Here is a 21,110-nt window from a genome sequence, read left to right as displayed (position 1 = left end):
CCCCCCCCCCATCAATCGAGCTCTTTACATGTAGATAGTTTCTTGGAGTCTTTTCGAATTGAATATCGTTGGATTACGTGAACGGAGAAAAGAGGAACGGGATTTACATTTAGAGGATCGTCTGACAGGACAAAGCCTACTGTATTTCGCGTTTGTTTGCTAAATACCAACTGCCTGGAGGGGGTAGCTAGTCTCTTGATGTGTCCTTTTAGGGTTTTCCTGATGATCAGCAGAAATGTTAGCTAGCATGCTAGATAGCTACTTTAGATATACCAGACCAACTACCCAAATCTTCCATCCATCCAATACGGTAAGTTTTTTTTCCCATCAAACATTGATATTATGGTCGAAATGGGCAAAAAGAGATCTGTGAAATTTGACTGGACGGTATTTAGGTAGCCAGCTTGTTGTTGGGTAGCTAGCTGTTATCTTAGCTATTTTCTGTAGTCGCTATGTTGGTTTAATAGCAGCTTGATAGCTAGCTAGTAACTGCTTATAGCACAGTCTAATGTTAATTTACCCACGACACAACAACCACTCCACCAAGTCAATCCTCTTTCGAGCGTTTACGTGTAATTTGGCACGGTCATTAAATGAATCCACCTGTTTCAAGTACTGCTCGCAAAATAGATTGCGAACTAACGAAAGGTTTATTTTGTCTTTTTTTTGCCGGAATTTAAGTTGTTTGCCTTCTCAAGCGGTCATATTAGCGACTGTAAATGTTTATAGTGTTGTTGAAAAAACATAACTGGTGTCGGTGTTTTAAGATGACCTCAGACTGGTGTTTTGACAAATGTAAAAGTCATAAATATTTTCCAGGTGGCTGTCTGGTGACTATTATCTGAGTCAAATAGCTGTGGCTAATCTATTTGCACAGAATTTTGTTTTGTTGCTAGCTCAATACTGCCAGACCAAACTACGGTCAGTTGAGGAACTGGTGGCGTGTTGGCCATGGCTGCCTGTCGACAACACTAAGATATAACAAATCACAATGTATTGAGTTTGTTAATCATTTAATTCACTACGTAGGGAATTTATACATTTCATACGCAACCTTTCTGCCATTTTGACCTGTGGATAGCCCATCCAGCCCATAATATCAATCACTTTTGTTTATTATTTACTATGTAAAATGAATGAGTGTAATGATACGGGTCGAAATCTCACCTTTCTCTTACATCATATACTTTGTCACATTTCCATGTAGGTCTTTATGAAGTGCTGTGCTACAATGGATGAAGAAGAGTGGAACCCTCTATACTTTATCCTGTTCGACCCTGGGTAATCTGCAATGGCTGCACTAGGTAAGGCACTAAAAACGTTGATTTTGAGTGTGTTTGCCTATTTGCCAGATTATTGAAACATTATATTCAATCACAAATACCTTCTTTTTTTGGTCTGTTGTAAATCGGTAAAAGTTGTAAGACTTTTTGTACCAGTAGAGGGCGTCATCGTCAAACATAAAAGAAAATGAATTTCACTTCTGAAAAAGATTTCACTCGCAGCCAGGAAAAGTATGGGCAGTTCAAACCAGCATTTTTAGAATACTTCAGATATTACCAAGCAATGAACAAGTGAGGCTGTTTATGAAAGGTTTTTAAGAAACAAAACGTATTACTTAAACCATTTTCTGAAATTCCTGATTTCTGGGATGATTCCAATAGACCTCATAGCATTTTTCAACATACCACATCTACATTTCACGATTATCATATCGTCCACCATCTCTTCTAGGCCTACGTGTAGTCGAATATAACTCATTATTATATTAACAGTGGAGGTGTAGACAATATCGATCCATTACATTTAACGATTCACAGAGCAAACTACATAGAATTTAATACGGTGTTTTAATTCAGTCAGGTCTTGGGCGCTTGGGTGGTGGGTAAAGCGAATGGCACGGAATCTTTACATTTTAATCTAGACTCCACTCGCAATTAACTTTTAAGGAGTCTGGTAGATTTTACACCCTGCAATATATTAGTTGGATATCCAGGGCCAGAACAGATTTGTTGCATCAACGTTCAACGCGAATAATAGATTTGTTTTCGATTAGAATCAACGTAGTTATACATTCATTTCTAAAACGTGTCAATTCAATGTATTGATCAAAACAATAATGTTTTCATATCTGTTTTGGGACGTGGCCTATTACACGTTCTTTTGTATATCTTTTTGAGAGATAGTCGTAGAAAATCTGTCTTTTATTATTATTATTAATACACAGCAATGTTTTATATTATTATTTATACACTCATCTAATTGTATCAATTTATGTGTGTGTGTTGGGGGGCTTGCTATTAATGCAATGGACGCCCCCTTCCCCCACCACAGCGAACGCGCAAGCGCTCGGGACCTTGTGGGAATGGCTGTTCGACGAACGGGGGTTGGGCTGCTACGATCGAATTGGGCGTTAAAGAGTTTTTAATGTCCGCCATGTTGGCCATGGCGTACTGAACCACCGATAGGGAGCGGAGCATCGGAAAAAATAGTCCGAAAGAGAGCGACCAAGATCCGGGCCTTCCCGGCTCCGTTCGCGACGCCCTATATATAGCTTCAACCAGTCGAACCTTAGATTTCAGATCAACCGCACAGAATCATCCATGAAAACTCAACTCGAGGCCGTTGTGAATATTAGGAGAACTACGGATAGATTTATATTGCATTTTGAACTGTAAAAATGAGTAAATTGTCGTTTCGGGCACGGGCGCTGGACGCTTCCAAGCCTCTACCCGTCTTCCGCTGTGAGGATTTACCCGACCTGCACGAATATGCATCAATTAACCGGGCAGTACCGCAGATGCCGACGGGGATGGAGAAGGAGGAGGAATCGGTATGCTTTAATAGTTCGACAATTTTCAAATAAACGATTTCCTAATTTTTACATTATACGAGGTGTCCCTCCTTTTTCTGCGCAAGTTTGCACAAAATGGCCGCCAGTTTTCTACCCAGAAACACGACGATTTAGGGGTGTAAACGAAATGCCAACAATACATTGTGCTACGTTTCAAAATCTTTAAGTGTCATTCTCTCTATTTATGATACAATATCCTGGTTGTATCGGTTTGTTTTTGCTGTGGATTGATTTCTGTGCACAAAGGGGTCACGTGATTCCCGTGAATCCGACATTTTGTTGACTGTCTTTGGGATGGGCCTTGTTAGCGTAATAGCAATAGACTAGTGCAAGGGGGAGCCAGTGATCTGAAGTAGCATCTGACCACATTGCCTGATCGGGTCGGAAAATGTCAACACTGGTTGGCCACCTTGCACACCTCATAGAACGACGAGTAATAACACGACCATCACATGAAATGTGTCAGTAGAACATTGTTTGGAATGGCTAGTTATGCGGTATCAGAGTAATGCTTGACTTGCACGTAGTTGCATCTGAAAAATAGAAAGATGTACGTAAATAGCCCAGTTGTCATATATTTGTCGGTTTCACGCTTGGCCACCATAAATTATGATTTTGACTGGTCCGCGTAAGGGTTTCTCCTCAGTGAGAAGCAGAAAGCTGTTTTATGCATCATGACAGGGCTGTTTTTTGACAGCGGTAGCTCTACGTTTGACAACTTTTCTCCTGATTTGTGGCAATTTGTAAACGCGTCTAGCCGGTTTCATTGGCTATCCCAACTCGTACAAGGACTCAAACAGATATCTTGTGTATCAAGGGGTTTGTAAACCCTCACTTCCTACAAACATGTTGGTATTTGGTCTGTTGTGATTCATTGATCTGTGTTAGCAACAAGGGGCCGTTGGATCCAACTGTTAGCATGATTTTAAACGTTCCACCACATGGACTCCCCTGTATGTGAACAACTGAACTCTTAAGACATGTGTGGCAATAAAGCACTTGCACGCAGAACATTATTTAAACTGGCAGTTTAACTGACAGTTAACCTGTTGTTACCCATGTACAGGGCTCATGTTACGATAGTTCTGATAGTTGTCTAGGAATAGGTCAACACTCCCATCAGCGCTTCTAACGGAGCCAGCGTGGAGTTGGGTAACCTAGGGCCCAGACAGGTTCAAAAGTGTGTCAGCTGGGAGACATGTAGCATGCAGGGGGGAGAAGGGGAGGGTGGGTGTGGATGCTAGCTCGCTTCACTAAGTCTGAACTCCATTCACCCCGAAGTGCAGCGTTGCGTAATGCATGTACCTCACAGCCATGCGGAAATGAGATGAGAAAGTAAACGCGTTTAACTGCTTCTGTCACGCTGAGAAGGTGGAGGAGGTTTCAGTGCTCAGGATAGATCTGTCTGAAGGGACCAGGGCAGTGGTGGTAGTTTGTTTTATATTTTAACTAGGCCTAGTCATGAGTGATTGAACAAGTGAATGTTGATGGTTTACACTTTGTTTACAGCCTGAAATACTTTTTTCTTACCCGTCTTTAGAATCTGTTCTTGAATCGACATGATGAAATGTTCCTTGTAGTTTGTCCAGGAGGAGGGTGAACTGGGAGAGTAAATCCATCCACACGTGTTCTGTGTTTGTGTTGGTCTAGACACAGTGTGTTTACACTGGGTGAAGAGGAGGTCAGTGTGTGTGTGTGTGCGCGCGCTGCTTGGTGGTAGTCCTGTTGTCTTTGTACGAGTGCCAAAAACATGCTGTTCAGAGCGAGAGCGCGCGCGCACACACGCACCGCTGGCTATCAACAAGTCTCTCACTGTGACTTACTTGTATCGGAATGTACATCACGGTGTGCGTAACCTGTCTAAAGCTCTTCACTGCATCTAAGACTATCGCCAGCAAGCTTCCACTTTCAACTAACCAATATCGTACTGTTCCACTTACTCATTGGTCATAACGTCTTTCATATTCTCCAGCCTGTATCCATTGGTGTGTCCAAACTAACCCATGTACCGTTCAGAAAGCGACTCGATCGGCTTTGCGTGAATGACCAAATACTTTTTGTATTGCCGCGTCACTAGAAATTGGTCTCGATGCCACGTGGCAAAACCTGAACAACTGGTGCTGAACAGTTGTAATCAATGGAGTCGTAATGGGATTGTCAGTGCAGAGGCACGGTCTCCTCCGTGTGAGTTCTCCAGACTGCGCTGACTGTGAACCCTCTCCTCAAACCCCCCCCCCCCCCCCCACCTGCTCCTGGGGCTGCTCCATCACGTTAAGTGGCATTTACTGTGTCTGTGATGTCAGCTGACAGGCTAGAGGCCCGTGCTGTCAGACAGAGAGCTGACATTGATATATATGGTCATTCGGAAGGCTGTTTCAGGATAGTCTCGGTCTGAAGAATGCAGAGAGAGTCTGGGAGCGGGAGGGAGGGGGGGGGGGGGGTGTATTTGTAGACAGTCTACAAACGGAGAGTAGATGTATGCGTTTGTGAAAGTGTTTTGTATTCTTGTTCTGCGCCGCAATGCAACTGTGTTGTCCCGGGGAGCATTGCCGTCGCCAGGGAGGTAAACAAGGCAGCAGGACACGTTCTCCCCCAGGCTGTGACTGACTGATGATTTCAAGTTCTCTTAGCGAAGAACGAGCGCTGCACGTCAGTGTGTTCCTGCGCTCCGGAGGTATGATTGACCCACAGCCAACAAAACCATCTCAAGGTTATGCAAGACATCGTGTACAGGAGAGAGGGCCAGAGAGCGTTCTAGTCTTTTTGATTCTAGTCTTTTTGAGTAGAACCGGCTTTTGTAACTGGAATGTGCCTCGGAGCAGTGCCGGGAAACGATGTAGCCTACTGACGGGAGGACGACCTTGGAGTGGGCAGAAGTTTGAGTTCAGTTCTAGGAACACGGTAACAGTTGAGTGAATGGTGACACGTTGAGGTCTGCGCAGTTCTTGTTGTAGCTTTTAGTTTGAGTTCGGTTTCGTCTCGTTGACTTTCTGCAATCGCCTGAAAGAGGGGGAGCACCTAGAGCGTGAACACCCAGCCGATGGTTTTGAGTGCGGGAGGTATCCTGCTGTGAAGCGAGGGAAACGGGGGAGCAACAGTCTAGGCCTGACTCCCTCCTCTCCTTCCCTCCTCTCTTTCTCTCCTCTCATCTCCTCCTCTGTGCAGAGACAAGACAGCACCTGGCTGTTTCATGTAGCACAAACACAGACATGCATGCTCAGGCTTACAGAAGGCCTGTAGAACTCCACTGGTTCTTTCCTCTTTTTTCATGTGGCCCACATCCTGCTTCTCTGAGGGCAGGAGTGGTGGGGCGTGTTTGTGTGTCTGGGAAACACTCCGCGTGCGCCCGGGGGGGTTTCCCCATGGTCGGGAACGCTCTCGGGCTGCAGCGAGGTGTCTGATGTCAGGCTGACCGCTGAGCAAACTTCTGCAGGTCTCCGACCACAGAGAGACCGTACACACACACACACAGAGACCGTACACACACACTTACCTCTCTGACGCACACAGAGAGACCGTACACACACACACACTTACCTCTCTGACACACACAGAGAAGTCTGGGCACTTGCTGGGTTGCTGACAGGCTGCCAGTGGCAGTGTGCCAATGTCTGAGCCCAGGACCTTTTCTACTGCTAGCTGAGGGCCTTCAGACAGCCGCTCTGACGGCCAGCCAGCCTTCCGGCACATTCCCCCATGGATCTGCTTGGCTCGCTTCACACTGGTTGTGGAAAAAACACACACATAAATATAATATAAACACAGTATTCCTTGCCCTATCAGACTCCCAGGACACGCAAGCCCTTTTCCGTGTTCCAACTCGCGTTGCCTCCCTGCGTCTGTTGCGGAGAGGACGTTTTATCGCTATCCTGAACGACCGATCAGTTGGAGAGACGAGTCGGAGGCGGCCAAACTGCCAGGTGTCAAATGGCCAAACTGCCAAACGTCCGGCCCACTACCTGACTGATCTCCTCAGATGGAGCTTGTTTGTTGTTTGTGCCGCTAGTGGAATGCAACTCCTGCGAGCAGGAGCTGGTCCTCACAAGCCCTGCTGAGGTGTCAGCGAGTGATGGATCTGCCGCCGTCTGTTCCTTATTTTTCTTTCTGGAACGAGTGGGCTTATAGGAACGTCTGAACCCCGGTCACTCCGGTGCGTGAAGCGTCACTGCTGGAGGATCTGAAGTCATGTCACCTCGTCTCTTGTCAGTCTCTCAGAACACACGTACACATGGTCGTCTTGCTGTGCGCTTGGATCACATGGAGAGGTTGTCATACCCTTGTACTCACCCTCTGACTCTCTCCCTCACCCACCCCCCCTCCTTCTCCCCCCCTCTCCTCTGTTTCTCCCACTCCGTCTTGCTACCTCCCCCCTCCTCCTCCTCCTCCCCCCTCTCTCTCCCCCTCCTCCCCCCTCTCTCTCCCCCTCCTCCTCCCCCCTCTCTCTCCCCCTCCTCCTCCCCCCTCTCTCTCCCCCTCCTCCTCCCCCCTCTCTCTCCCCCTCCTCCTCCTCCTCCCCCCTCTCTCTCCTCCCCCCTCTTCTCCTCCTCCTCCCCCCTCTCTTTCCCCCCCTCTCTTTCCCCCCCCTCTCTCTCCCCCTCCTCCTCCTCCCCCCTCCTCTCCTCCTCCTCCCCCCTCTTCTCCTCCTCCTCCCCCCTCTTCTCCTCCTCCTCCCCCCTCTCTCTCCCCCCCCTCTCTCTCCCCCTCCTCTCTCTCCTCCTCCCCCCTGCAGGAGCACCATCTCCAGAGGGCCATATCTGCTCAGCAGGTGTACGGGGAGAAGAGGGACAGCATGGTAATCCCCGTTCCCGAGGCGGAGAGCAACATCGCCTACTATGAATCCCTCTACCCCGGGGACTTCAAGATGCCAAAGCAGCTCATTCACATACAGCGTGAGTACACCTGCCTCACCCTCCCCCTCCTCCCCCCCTGCCTCTGTCTGTCAGCTTCTAGGCCCTCTACGTCTAGGCTGCATGTTGGCGGGCTTGACCGGAGGTGCCTCGTTCTGAAGGTTACCGGTTAAGGGGTGGGGTCTTGATTCTGGCCTGAACCAGGATGCTGTGTGTAGGACAGGAGTGTCTCTCTCCTCGGGTTAGAGTCTAACTGAGGCCAGAACCGGAGTTGCTGTATTATGACTGTATATAAAACAGTGTTGTAGGTGTGGGCTGTTGGAAGTGGTTTGTTTCTGTAGTTCTGCTTTGAGGCTCGGGAACTGGGATGAGTCCCTGCCAAGGTAAACAGTCTGGCTGCTGGCTGTCCAGCAGGGCTTGGATAAGGGCCTGAGTGGAGCTGAGCTTATCTGACATGGAAATCAGTATCCCAAAGTTGATTCCTCAAGGTCTCCTAGGATGTGGGCACCAGCTCCAGTCCAGCTCTATTCCATGTCTGGTCCTGTCTTGAAATGTTGCCTAAATATCCACGTTTCCTTCCAGTATCCACCGGCTTGACAGGTCGTCTTGTTGCAGTGATGTTAGTGTGCTGTTTCCTCTTCTGGTGCTGGAGACGTGTTGTGAGATCGGCTCCCAGACTCGGAGGCTTCCAACAGCTTTTCCATCTGTCCTTTTCTCCTCCTCTTCCAGCGTCATTGTTAAAAGCCACGTTTAGCCTTTAAACGGTTTGCTGATGGATCGCGTGTGTCATTTCACCTGCAGCGGTGTCTTCTGGTGACAGGAGCAGGGGAAACTCTTCCGGCTGGAGGCACAGTGTGACTGTCGCTCACGCGGAGTCAAGAGCCCCTGTCAGTCCCGACACTAATGTACCAAGCCCTTCCTGACGAGGAAACGCAGTTCATTTGGAATTCCCCTTACCTTCCCTGCCACGCCGTCTGCCCAGGGGCTAGCTTTAATCTCGAGGCTTCAATCTCAATGTCGAAAATGGCACTTTAATTGAGTCTCTTAATTGCGGTGAGCCCGGCGAGGCGTGGTGCTGCCGCGGTGCAGGTTGAAGAATGCGCTGCGCCTCATCCAGACCTGCAGGTGCAGAACTGTGGAGACGAGGCTCGAGGTAGCGGCCATCTTGGTGGTGACAAGCTTCCCACCGTGAAGAGAGAGGGGTGGGGTGAAAAGAGGAGAGGAGGAGGAGAGGAGAAAAGAGGAGAGGAGGAGGATGGCCATGTTGGTTCACAGATCTGAGTTGGAACCTTCTTGGCTGATTGTGACGTGCACCCCCACACTCTTTACTTGTGTGTGTTTGTTGGTAAGCATGGCGGATCTGTTTGTTTCCCTGGGGGATGGGTGTAGCTCGGTGGTAGAGCGTTCAAGATTGAGGCCGCAGATTCAAATCCCTTCTGGATGTTGCTTTAGATAAAAGCGTCTCCTAAATACGTTATTAACTCTGGAGAGTGCAGTCTCTACAGCAGTGTCTTACTGGCGAGTTCAAATGATAGAAGAACCCCCAAGGGAGAGATATGATTGGCTGTTGTATCTAAAATGGAGCTGTAAACTGACTCCATCGGGGAAAATTGGACACTAAAGTATCTGATGATAGACTTCTGATTCATTTAAAATGTATCTTGACTCCCTCCTTCTCTCCTCTCTCCATCCCTCTCTTCTCTCCCTCCATCCCCCTCTCCCCCTCTTCTCTCCCTCCCTCCAGCTTTCAGCCTGGACACAGAGCAGCCAGACTATGACCTGGACACGGAGGACGAGGCGTTTGTGACCAAGCTGAAGAAAAAGATGGAGATCACCTTCCTGCAGTTTGAGGAGATGGTTGACCGTCTGGAGAAGGGCAGCGGCCAGCAGGTGAGCCTGTCACACACACACACACACACACACGGACAGCTAAATACACACACCTGTCCTGTACACACCCACCATACTTACTCAGTCACTCAACAACGTAAAACAACAATTTGTAAATACAACCTCCCGTCCCTCCCTTCCCACACTCCTCCCCCCCATCTCTTCTCCTTTACCCCCCCCCTCTTCCTTCCCTCCTCCTGCACTCCTCCTCCCCCCAGCTGGTGAGCCTGCAGGAGGCTAAGCTCCTGCTGAAGGAGGATGATGAGCTGATCCAGGAGGTGTTTGACTACTGGAGTCGCAAGAGGAAGTCCTGTCAGAGCGGCACGCTGCACCCCAGCGTGAAGCAGGAGAGGAGGGACGGATCAAGCACCAGCGACCCCTACGTGGCCTTCCGCCGCCGCACAGAGAAGATGCAGACCAGGAAGGTGAGTGGTCAGCCGATTAGCCAATCAGCTAGCCAATTAGACAGACGGCAATCCCCAGGAGCAACACTGGTTCCCCGGCTAATCTATGTACTGTGTTAGTGTCATTTTGGTTGGTGGTGTGCCCCAGGATTTTGTAAATGTAAAAAATGTGCCGCGGCTCAAAAAAGGTTGGGAAACACTGTTCTAGACCATGTCATTTCCTGGTCTGGTTCTGCTGAGTAACCGCGTGTCGTTTCCCCTTCGACAGAACCGCAAGAACGACGAGGCGTCGTACGAGAAGATGCTGAAGCTGAGGAGGGACCTGAGCCGAGCCGTCACCATCCTGGAGATGATCAAGAGGAGGGAGAAGAGCAAGAGGGAGCTGCTGCACCTCACCCTGGAGGTGGTGGAGAAGAGGTGAGGACGGCAGACGTGTGCTCAGGCTGGTTAGACTGGCTGTGTCGTTAGGCTGGTTAGACCGGCTGTGTCGTCGGGCAGGTTAGACCGGCTGTGTCGTCAGGCAGGTTAGACCGGCTGTGTCGTCGGGCAGGTTAGACCGGCTGTGTCGTTAGGCTGGTTAGACCGGCTGTGTCGTCGGGCTGGTTAGACCGGCTGTGTCGTCGGGCAGGTTAGACCGTCTGTGTCGTCGGGCTGGTTAGACCGGTCGTGTCGTCGGGCTGGTTAGACCGGCCGTGTCGTCGGGCAGGTTAGACCGGCCGTGTCGTCGGGCTGGTTAGACCGGCCGTGTCGTCAGACTGGTCACTCTGTAAGACGGCATCAGCGGAAAATTTAGCAGACTGACTTTGTTAGCCAGACAGGGGAGAGGATTGTCTCCTTAGAAACCCACTGCAAACTCTGGACATCCTGATGTGGTCAGGTGGTTAGCAGATGACGTCATCACTCCAGGCTGCTGGTGCTGTCTGCGTCCGGGGCTGTGGGCCTGGGTATTGATGAGCTGGGGTAATGTGATAGGGAGAGGCTCGATACGGAGTCATAAAAACACTTAACGTCCTCTAAGTACAGAACGTAAATCCAGCCGGCCTTCTGGCCAAATGAAAATGCTCGATCGTAACTTTCAAGTGGTGCTTTGGATGATCGCCCCGGCGCTCGACAGCACGCTCCGGGGCGGTCGGCTGCTGGTTCTGACCCGCTCTGTCCCCCCCCCTCTCCAGGAACGGCATGGCCGACTTCGGCGGTGAGATCATGGCGGAGGTGCTGGCTCAGCGAGCCCTGGCCAAGCCGGCCTACTCCGTGCCCCTGGTGCCCCTGACCAACAGCAACCAGTACCGACACCAGGACCACATGGACCTCAAAGACTACAAGTCTAAGGTACGCTGGTGCCAGGAAAGAGTCTTCACAAGGTGTATTTAGGGTTGAAGAATGAATGGCGGTTGGATGATTGGTTGAGTGGGTGGGTGGGTGAGTGGTAGGATGGATGGGTGGTTGGTTGAGTGGATGGATGGATGTAGATCTGTATGTATGCTTATATGTTGATTCAGAGCTCAACCTTCACAACCCCTCTTTTCCTATTACGTCTCACCCGAGTCCGACTGAATATAAAACACTGGACGTTCTGGAAGTTTCTAGCCTCTAACCTGTGTAGTGCTGTGCTGCACTTACCTGCTGCACTCATTATAATGCACCATGTGCATGTGGCTTCTGCTGAAAGTGTCCGCTAGATGAATAAATGTGAATGTGTGGAAGATGCGAGACCCTAAGGAAGTGTTCCTTCCGTCAGGGAGTCAGGTGGCTGAGCGGTTAGGGAATCGGACTAGTAATCAGAAGGTTGCAGGTTCGATTCCTGGCCGTGTCAATTGACGTTGTGTCCTTGGGCAAGGCACTTCACCCTACTTGCCTCAGGGAGAATGTCCCTGTACTTACTGTAAGTCGCTCTGGATAAGAGCGTCTGATAAATGACTAAATGTAAATGTCTAACTGCTGTTCTAAATGAGGGTTAGAAACGCTGTCAGCTCAGACGCTCCGGGGGATATGCGTCCAGATTGGAAAAGCAGCTTGATTGGATTTCTGTTTGTTGGGTTCAGTGATTGGTGCTGGTAGTAAAACACCCCCTCTGCCTCCCCCTCCCCTCCCACCCCCCCAGCCTGAGAAGACAGAAGTCGTCCGTCAGAAGAGGAAATACGAGAAGAAGCCCAAAGTGTTGCCGCTGTCGTCCGGGGCGACGCACCACGCCGGGCCCTCTGTGTTCAACCCTAAAGACCTGAACCAGTACGACTTCCCCAGCTCTGACGACGAGCCCTACTCCCAGGTAGGCCTCCAGCCCGCTCTGCTGGTCTCTCTCTGTCACAGTCTCTTCCTGTCCCGCCCTCTGTCACTCTGTCTCTCTATCATCTTCCTCTCTGTGACTGTGTCTCTCTTTCTCTCCCCCTGTCGTTGTCCCTCCTCTGTTAGTCTCTCTCCCTCTGTCACTGTATTTCTCTTTCCGTCTCTCTCTCCCTGTTACTGTCTCCATCCCTCTCCCTGTCATTGTCTCTGTCTCTCCATCTCTCTGTTAGTCTCTCTCCCTCTTTCTGTGACCCTCTATCGGATGACTAGAGTTAGGCCTACTGGCATATCGCTCACATTGCCATCCAAGATGTCAAGCTAAACTCAAGTGCTTGTGGGACTTGGGGGGGCTGATTTGGCGTCCGCAGCTTCCCTGCTGTAAATCACCCGACCTCCCTCTGACCTCTGTCTGCAGATGCACTCTGGCTCGTCCGAGGCCGAGGAGGAGAACGACCCAGACGGTGCCTACGCCTTCCGCAGGAAGGCAGGCTGCCAATACCACACTGTGAGTGGCCAATACTGCCGAGTAGCCAATAGGAGAGTAGCTCAGACTGTGTGTATGTGTGAGCGGTCTGGTCCTGTGTGTCCCGGCAGGCCCGGTCGGAGCGCGGCGGCAGCTGGCCGTGGTGCGGCCCGGCGGAGGGGGGCCCGGGGGACAAGCGGTACCGCTACTGCCTCACCACGCTCACCGTGCCTCGACGCTGCCTGGGCATGGCCCGGCGACGCCAGGGCAGAGGGGGCAGGTAAGCTGAGGGGGGAGGAGGAGGGGGGAGGTAGACCCCTGGAGAGGGGAGGTTACAAGAGGGGGAAGGGGTGACTGGAGGGGGGAGGTAGGCTACTGGAGGGGGGAGGGGGGAGGTAGGCTACTGGAGGGGGGAGGGAGAGGTAGGCTACTGGAGGGGGGAGGGGGAGGTAGGCTACTGGAGGGGGGAGGGGGAGGTAGGCTACTGGAGGGGGGAGGGGGGAGGTAGGCTACTGGAGGGGGGAGGGGGAGGTAGGCTACTGGAGGGGGGAGGGGGGAGGTAGGCTACTGGAGGGGGGAGGGGGAGGTAGGCTACTGGAGGGGGGAGGGGGAGGTAGGCTACTGGAGGGGGGAGGGGGGAGGTAGGCTACTGGAGGGGGGAGGGGGGAGGTAGGCTACTGGAGGGGGGAGGGGGGAGGTAGGCTACTGGAGGGGGGAGGGGGAGGTAGGCTACTGGAGGGGGGAGGGGGGAGGGGGGAGGTAGGCTACTGGAGGGGGGGAGGGGGGAGGTAGGCTACTGGAGGGGGGAGGGGGAGGTAGGCTACTGGAGGGGGGAGGGGGAGGTAGGCTACTGGAGGGGGGAGGGGGAGGTAGGCTACTGGAGGGGGGAGGGGGAGGTAGGCTACTGGAGGGGGGAGGGGGGAGGTAGGCTACTGGAGGGGGGAGGGGGGAGGTAGGCTACTGGAGGGGGGAGGGGGAGGTAGGCTACTGGAGGGGGGAGGGGGGAGGTAGGCTACTGGAGGGGGGAGGGGGAGGTAGGCTACTGGAGGGGGGAGGGGGGAGGTAGGCTACTGGAGGGGGGAGGGGGGAGGTAGGCAGGCTACTGGAGGGGGGAGGGGGAGGTAGGCTACTGGAGGGGGGAGGTAGGCTACTGGAGGGGGGAGGGGGAGGTAGGCTACTGGAGGGGGGAGGGGGGAGGTAGGCTACTGGAGGGGGGAGGTAGGCTACTGGAGGGGGGAGGGGGAGGTAGGCTACTGGAGGGGGGAGGGGGGAGGTAGGCAGGCTACTGGAGGGGGGAGGGGGAGGTAGGCTACTGGAGGGGGGAGGGGGAAGTAGGCTACTGGAGGGGGGAGGGGGGAGGTAGGCTACTGGAGGGGGGAGGGGGGAGGTAGGCTACTGGAGGGGGGGAGGTAGTTCACTGAGAAAGTGTGGGAGGGAAGGGGAAGCGTGATATAATCAGATGGGTGTCAGACACATACCTCTCTAGATGAGTGACTGGCGTCACGCCAACTAGAGCTGGGTTTACAGAGCAGTAGAAACCCCCCCAGCCTGTCTGTCAGCAGCAGCTCTGACCTCCCCCCCTCCTCCCCTCCAGGGTTCTGCTCGACAGGGCACACACAGACTACGACAGCATATTTCACGGGCTGGATCCAGAAATCCTCGACCGGCCTCCACTCTCTCCAGTCCACAAGTTCTCCAGTACCTCAGAAACAAATACCTCGGACCGACCCTCGTCAAACTCTTCTTCCTCCTCCTCCTCCTCGGACCTCAGTCAGTTACTCTTGAATATAAAAGCATGTCGCTGGAGGCACTTTAGACCACGGACACTACCACTGCACCACCTAGACAATGCAGATCCGCTCTTTAGGAGGCTGAGCCGCGGTTTGATTCGATCCGCCTCCTCTACCTTCGGGGCTCAGGCGGGCGGGGCTGCTTCTCAGGGGAGAGGAGCTCCTGTTCCCACCCCTGTCTCCGGTGAGTGGCTCTCCTTCTCTCTCGCTCAATCTGTCTCCTCTTTTTCTCCTTCTCTCTCCTCTCTGTCTCCTCTCTGTCTCCTGTCTCCGGTGAGTGGCTCTCCTTCTCTCTCGCTCAATCTGTGTCTCCTCTTTTTCTCCTTCTCTCTCCTCTCTGTCTCCTTCTCTCTCTCCTCTCTGTCATTCTGTCTCTTTCAATCATTATCTCTCTTTCTCTCCTCTCTCTGTCCTTAACACTTGCACTCACTCATTCACGTGACTCGACCTGTTTAGTTGGAAGCAGCTATTTGCTGGAAAATGACTCTTCTGACTGTCGTGGAAATTGTTTGAGAAATGTAATTGCGAAGTCTCCATGCATGAAATGATTTAGGTCGTTTACGTCTCGTATCGATTCACCTTCACATCTCCCAGACTTGAGTGTGTGTTTGACATGCGTGTGTGTGCTGGCCTCAAACACTTATTTTTCTCAGAATTTCAGAATAGAGATGTGGTTATAAAGCGTGGTCGCTTCCTCTCTTTTTCCTCTTTCTTCTCGTCTGAATGCTGGTGACCAAACAGCGGTTATTTTGCATTCACAAGGCATAGCATTTCCCCTTTGACAGCCAGAGTCAATTAAGAACGGCCATTTGATAAATAAATTCATAAGATGCATGGGTTTTGTCGGTATGTGGGGGAGGGGAAGCTCTGCTCTGAATATCAAACAAACCAGACACACACACACACACACACGTAAATGTTAGGAACTGCTTCTGTAGTAGTGCGGTACAGACTAGGCCAGTCTTAGTACGAGCAGCAGTTCGGTAGCCGAGTGCTCGCGCATTCCAATGCTGGTCCAGGTAGGAGAGAGGGCTGTTCATCCATCTGCAGAAATCTCACGTTTGAAAGCAAGCCAGTCTAGCAACACGGCCTTATTAGCTGTCCTGTTCCCTGGTGGGCAGAATGGAGGGGAGGGGTGTGAGGACTGGGGTGCCTGTGAGTACGTTAGAAGAGCATGCCCCCTGGTGGTGAACTGACCACCCTCCTGGCTAAGACTGGGCTCCACTCAGCGCCCAGACCTACATGAGGAGCTGGGTTTGAGATGGGTTGTGGTGAGGGAGGGGGGGTTATGGTGAGGGAGGGGGGTTGTGGTGGGAGGGCGTCTGTTTTGGGTGGGGTTTTTATTTTGTATTACATTTTTTGTATGGTGTGTGATGTTTGTTTACATTTGTCTTCTCTGTTGTTTTTGTTTGTGAAATGAAAAAGGAAACATGTTGCTGTCAATTTCCAATTTCACTGCTGTATGATGTGTTTCCCAATAAACATATTTCAAACGAGACGTCAGAGTGTGTGGCCAGCGTGTTAATGTGTGTGTGTGTGTGTTGGCAGTGTTCACAGCCCAGCGTGTTAATGTGTGTGTGTGTGTGTTGGCAGTGTTCACAGCCCAGCAGTACCAGCAGCACCAAGAGCAGCTAGCTCAGATGCAGCAGCAGCAGAGAGAACAGATGCAGCAGCAGGCTAACAGGACCTCCACCGCCAACAGCACACAGGTCAGACACCTGCTCCTCTCTCTGTCTGCCTCTCTCTGGCCTGACTCTCTCTCTCTAACTCTGTCTGCCTCTCTCTGGCCCTGACTCTCTACCTCTAACTCTGTCTACCTGTTTCTGTTAACCTATATCTGTTTACCTGGCTCTCTAAATATCTACTTGAATCTGTCTACCTCAGATTGGCTGCCTACCCATTTCTCTCTACCTGGCACTCTCTCTACTTGGACCTCTCTCTCCACCTCCTACCAAGCTTGCTGTTAACAGCTGTACTCTCTCTCTCTCTCTCTCTCTCTCTCTCTCTCTCTCTCTCTCTCTCTCTCTCTCTCTCTCCTTCCCCCCCCCCCCAGGGTCTGGTGTCTAAGACGTTAGACTCGGCCAGCGCCCACTTCGCAGCCTCAGCCCTGGTCTCCACAGACCAGCTGCTGACCCTCAAGACCAAGGAGGAGGGGGTTCTGGGAACTGGAGTCAACGGAGTCCTCTCGCCCTCAGGTAGGACTACAGCGCTGCCGAGTTCTGAAGTAGCTCAAGAGGCTCTTGTATCGAAAAGCAAATCTGATGGAGTCTTACGAAATTGAGCGTAACTTTTTACTAGAGCTTCACCATTCTCTCCACGTCTGTCTCGCACACACACACGCTGAGCTTGGCTATCGAGGATTTGCTAGAGCCTTCTCTGGTGTTGAAACATAAGTAGTGGGGAAGCCTTTGGAAGGGCAGTGATGCATGACTCCAGTCATCTGGTACATGTGTGTGTGTGAAGATAATGACAGCTTATTGATGTGTACAACTTCCATCACCTCAACTTCCGTCACTCACCAACAACCAATCAGATGAGCTTTACAATGTGGAACGATTCTAACCCAGTCGGTCTCCCCCCTCCGCTTCCAGGTGTCTACAAGGGCCTGCACCTCTCCAGCACGCCCTCCCCCACCTTCCTCCACCCCTCGTCCACGGTCGCCCACAGCAACAACAACGGCACCCCCCACCCCCTCTCCTCCTCCACCACCACTCAGGTTCTGACGGGGAACGGCAGCAACCTCCGTCTGAGCGCGAGCGCCGCCAACGCCGCCGCCGCCGCCCTCAGCAAGCGGCACCACATCCCCCGGGCGCTCAGCGCTGTGTCCACATCCGCCTTAAAGCTGGCCGCCAGCGCCAACTGTCAGATGCCCATGGTCACCGCCGCCACGGGTGGGCTGGAGATGGGGCCCAGGTGAGGGGGGGCTGGAGATGGGGCCCAGGTGAGGGGGGGCTGGAGATGGGGCCCAGGTGAGGGGGGGCTGGAGATGGGGCCCAGGTGAGGGGGGGCTGGAGATGGGGCCCAGGTGAGGGGGGGCTGGAGGTGGGGCCCAGGTGAGGGGGAGCTGGAGATGGGGCCCAGGTGAGGGGGGGCTGGAGATGGGGCCCAGGTGAGGGGGGGCTGGAGAGGATTTGTTTCGTGTTCAGGGGGGGTTAGTCGTGGTTAGAAGGTGGTCATCTCTAATGCGGGGGTCAGATGGCTGAGCGGTTAGGGAATCTGGCTATTAATCAGAAGGTTGCTGGTTCAATTTCCAGCCTTGCAAATGACGTTGTGTCTTTGGGCAAGGCACTTCACCCTACTTGCCTCGGGGGGAAATGTCCCTGTACTTACTGTAAGACGCTCTGGATAAGAGCGTCTGCTAAATGTAAATGTCTAAATGTGATGTGTCTGTGTCTGCAGGGAGAGTCTGGACCAAGACAAGCCGCCCCTCAACAGCTTATCAGACAACACAGTGGCAATGGAAGTGACGTAGCCCCGCCCCCCACCCCGAGACAGCTGGGACCCCGGGGGGAGGGGGGGGGGGCCAGGTGCTATGCATTGTCAGAGAGAGAGAGAGAGAGAGAGAGAGAGAGAGAGAGAGAGAGAGAGAGAGAGACGGGTTGGATGCAAGAGGTGGCGGGAAACGGGCGAGGCATGCCGTTTCCGTGGCAACCGGGGGGTGGGTGGAGGGGGGGAACTTAATTGCAATGCTCGTCTTGTATACACACACACAATTCTGCCCGCCTCCCCCCTTCTCCCCCTCCCTAATTTGTTTTTGTTTATAAGAGATATCAATGTCTGTAAATTATGAATATTGCAATTATATGTACAGTACTGCATATTTGTAATGCCCCCAAACCCCTTGTGTACATGACATGACTTGAATACAGAATTTGTTCATTTGTGATGTTTTTGCACTTGGGATGAAATTAAAAAGAAAAACAAAACAAAGCAACATTCTGGCAGTGGTGTGCGTCACGCCCCGTCATGGATGTTATCGCCGGGGTGGATCCTCACGTTTTATCTATTTATTGTGCCGTGTTTACAAAAAAAAAAAAACGATTTTGTTTGTTTCTTTTACCTTGTTTTTTTTTTTTTTGTACATTGGACCCTCATTGGCTCCTGTGCTATAGTCAGCGTGTAGATGTGATGGATCTGAACTTGTCTGTAGTTTGTACGTGGTGAACACTGGCGGGCTCTCGATAGGTGGGTCATGTGGAGTCAGTCAGGGGTGGAGTGTGTGCACAGGGGGGGAGGGGGTGGAGAGGAGAGGTTTGGTGAAGTTCTTATCGGTTTGTCAGTGAGTAATCATTATTGCGACGATCTTCCATTCAAACAGTTCTGGAGACCAGTAACAACACAGGATGTCTCTTCTCAGAAGTTATGGCTGCTTCTGAATGATCTAAGCACTTTTTCATTTATTTTTTTTCTTATAATTTTTTTCGATGATTCCCCCGCACCCCCACACATTTTGTGAAAGAAATCGAGTTATTTTTGTATCCCTCTTTTTGGATATTGATTGTATGTTCTTCATAGAAAGACTTCATTCTATTGTTACTTGTTGAACCAAACAGAAAAAAATCACTATAAGGGAGAATAATGCAGTAACCATTCTACATTTTTATCATTCCAATTTATACGTAATGAAAAAGAACATGTATTTAACAAAAAACAATAAATCTTTTTTTTTCGATTTTTCCAGAAGGCTGCAAGGCCTTGAAACACAAAATAAAGTTTCTTGGTGCCTTTCTCTGGAGAGAGAGAGAGAGAGAGAGAATAAATAAAACATGAGCTCTCTTCTGTGAAGAGACTGGTACTGAACAAGGCTACACGTAGATTGATGTTGTCTGTACCACATCCTGAACGCCAGTTCCTGTGGCCTGATTGGTTCATGAGGTTTGCTTTTGTAGACCCCACATTGAAAGATGGATTTAAAAAAAAAAAGAGACATCAAATCAATACAAGAAATAAAACAAACCTCCAGGGCATTGTGTTTGGAACAGCAAGTCTCTTGTGTTATTTTGTGTGCGTGTGTGTGTGTCATGTTACCTAAGATGTGGATTTAACCATGAAACCTTAACAATGAAGTGGAGGGTTTTATTTAGCAGGAAGGGTTCAGCACACTTCAGACTTCTTTCTCAGAACACAAAGCCTCACGCACAAAGAAAAAAAGTGTTAGAAAAGGCGTTGCTATGGCAGCACAACCTTGCGCAACACGTACACATCCATTATAAAGGTTTATGAACGGCAGGGTGCGTTCATTGACAAAATCGACCAAGTTAGAGTTCTTAAGAAAGGCAGTTTTTTTCACTGTGACTGGTTGACAGGTAGAAGTGGTCTTGCTGCTGAAGTTGAAATGTGTAAAAAGGTTCAAACTAACAAAGTACGTTGTACTCCTACAATAGAATTTGTAAGATAATGTCTATGATCATACCTTTATATTGGAACATCTGGTCCCAAATATGAAAGTCAAGAATTGACAGTTACCAAATTATATATTGGTAATGTAGGCTATTATGTTAGTATGTATTGTACCTTTCAAATTCAAGCCTATTTTTCTATCAAAATGTCCAATGTGAACTAGTACATTACAGCTCCAATTTAGACAGTAGCAATGAAAGGAAAAAGGAGAGGAGCAGGTTGAAACTGAGTTTGGAGAGCTAGATTGTTTTCTCACAGTTTGAAACATTCCCTCGTTATATCTGGCCTCACCCCGAGCTCCATTACAGCTCACCTCTGAAGACCGCTGCTTCCACTTACCAAAAAACGCCTCATAGAAAGTGCTGACACCCTGCGACGGCAGCCATTTTGGTTCTGTGTTCTCATTAGTGAGCACAACCACCTTCTTAGAGAGGGGTGGTCTTTTCTAAGCCTGTGATGTTCTTATACCATGGAGAACAGTGACACATGAAGAGAGGTTCTAGGATGTGGTACCCAGACAATCGTGCTGGAAGTAGAAGAGATCTTAGAACCAGTGTTTCCTAGAACTACAGATGTGTCTTTCCTGGTTCTGAGGACTTCCATGCAGCTGGGAAAAGGCCTAGACATGTCTGTCTCCAGAGACAGAACAACAGCCCGTGTTGAACGATCTCTCATTCCTGACTCCCAAGAAACATCTGTTGCATGACCGACTGGCCTGGGTTGTTGCAGGTGTTAGTCAATCTGCAAGGGTGCCAGTGGCCCACAGCCTGAGAGGTAGCAATACTAGCTGTAGCCCTCTAACCAGCCTAGGAGAAGCTCCCTGCTATAGAAACTCCAGCACATACTCTCTCACACACACACACACACACACACAAACATGATCATCACCTCAACTGAACTGCAGGTTCAGTTGAGAACTGCAGGTTCTACTCTATCTCTCCCTCTCTCAATGGTAGTCAGGCCCTGGTAGAAAGAAAAACAAAACGACTCATCTCAGAGATAAAAGCAGAGTATCCCCCCCCGTCCCCCCAGGAGACAAAGGCACCCCCACACAATCTGGCTGTTATGAATTTAAAGTCAAAACCTCATTCTTGGTCTTCTGGGATACTTTATAACACGGTGTGAGGTCAACTCTGAGAACTTGGCTCTGCTTTTGCAGCTCTGCACAACCATACTCAC

At 50.8% G+C, this 21,110-nt stretch overlaps 1 protein-coding gene across 2 annotated transcripts; it reads left to right on the top strand.

The window, feature by feature from the left end:
- The first annotated feature begins 13 nt into the window (after positions 1-13).
- LOC134036192 (enhancer of polycomb homolog 1-like) lies at positions 14-19,274 on the top strand. 2 transcript variants are annotated; one of them, XM_062481013.1, is made up of 15 exons: positions 14-310; positions 1,208-1,304; positions 7,584-7,743; positions 9,446-9,591; positions 9,810-10,016; positions 10,264-10,412; positions 11,168-11,324; positions 12,097-12,261; positions 12,694-12,783; positions 12,873-13,021; positions 14,336-14,715; positions 16,125-16,240; positions 16,585-16,726; positions 17,123-17,444; positions 17,931-19,274. In XM_062481013.1, the coding sequence occupies exons 3-15, from the start codon at positions 7,644-7,646 to the stop codon at positions 18,001-18,003; spliced, it is 2,196 nt and encodes a 731-aa protein (XP_062336997.1). In that variant the 5' UTR covers positions 14-310; positions 1,208-1,304; positions 7,584-7,643; the 3' UTR covers positions 18,004-19,274. The 2 variants fall into 2 exon arrangements, with proteins under 2 accessions (XP_062336997.1, XP_062336996.1); XM_062481012.1 differs by lacking the exons at positions 14-310; positions 1,208-1,304 and adding an exon at positions 2,379-2,833.
- Positions 19,275-21,110: the final 1,836 nt, after the last annotated feature.

The sequence above is a fragment of the Osmerus eperlanus genome, chromosome 16 (genome assembly GCF_963692335.1).
Source record: "Osmerus eperlanus chromosome 16, fOsmEpe2.1, whole genome shotgun sequence".
Taxonomy (NCBI): Eukaryota; Metazoa; Chordata; class Actinopteri; order Osmeriformes; family Osmeridae; genus Osmerus; species Osmerus eperlanus.
The sequence above is the reverse complement of the archived record's forward strand: the minus strand, read 5'-3'. Positions and strand labels throughout refer to the sequence as shown.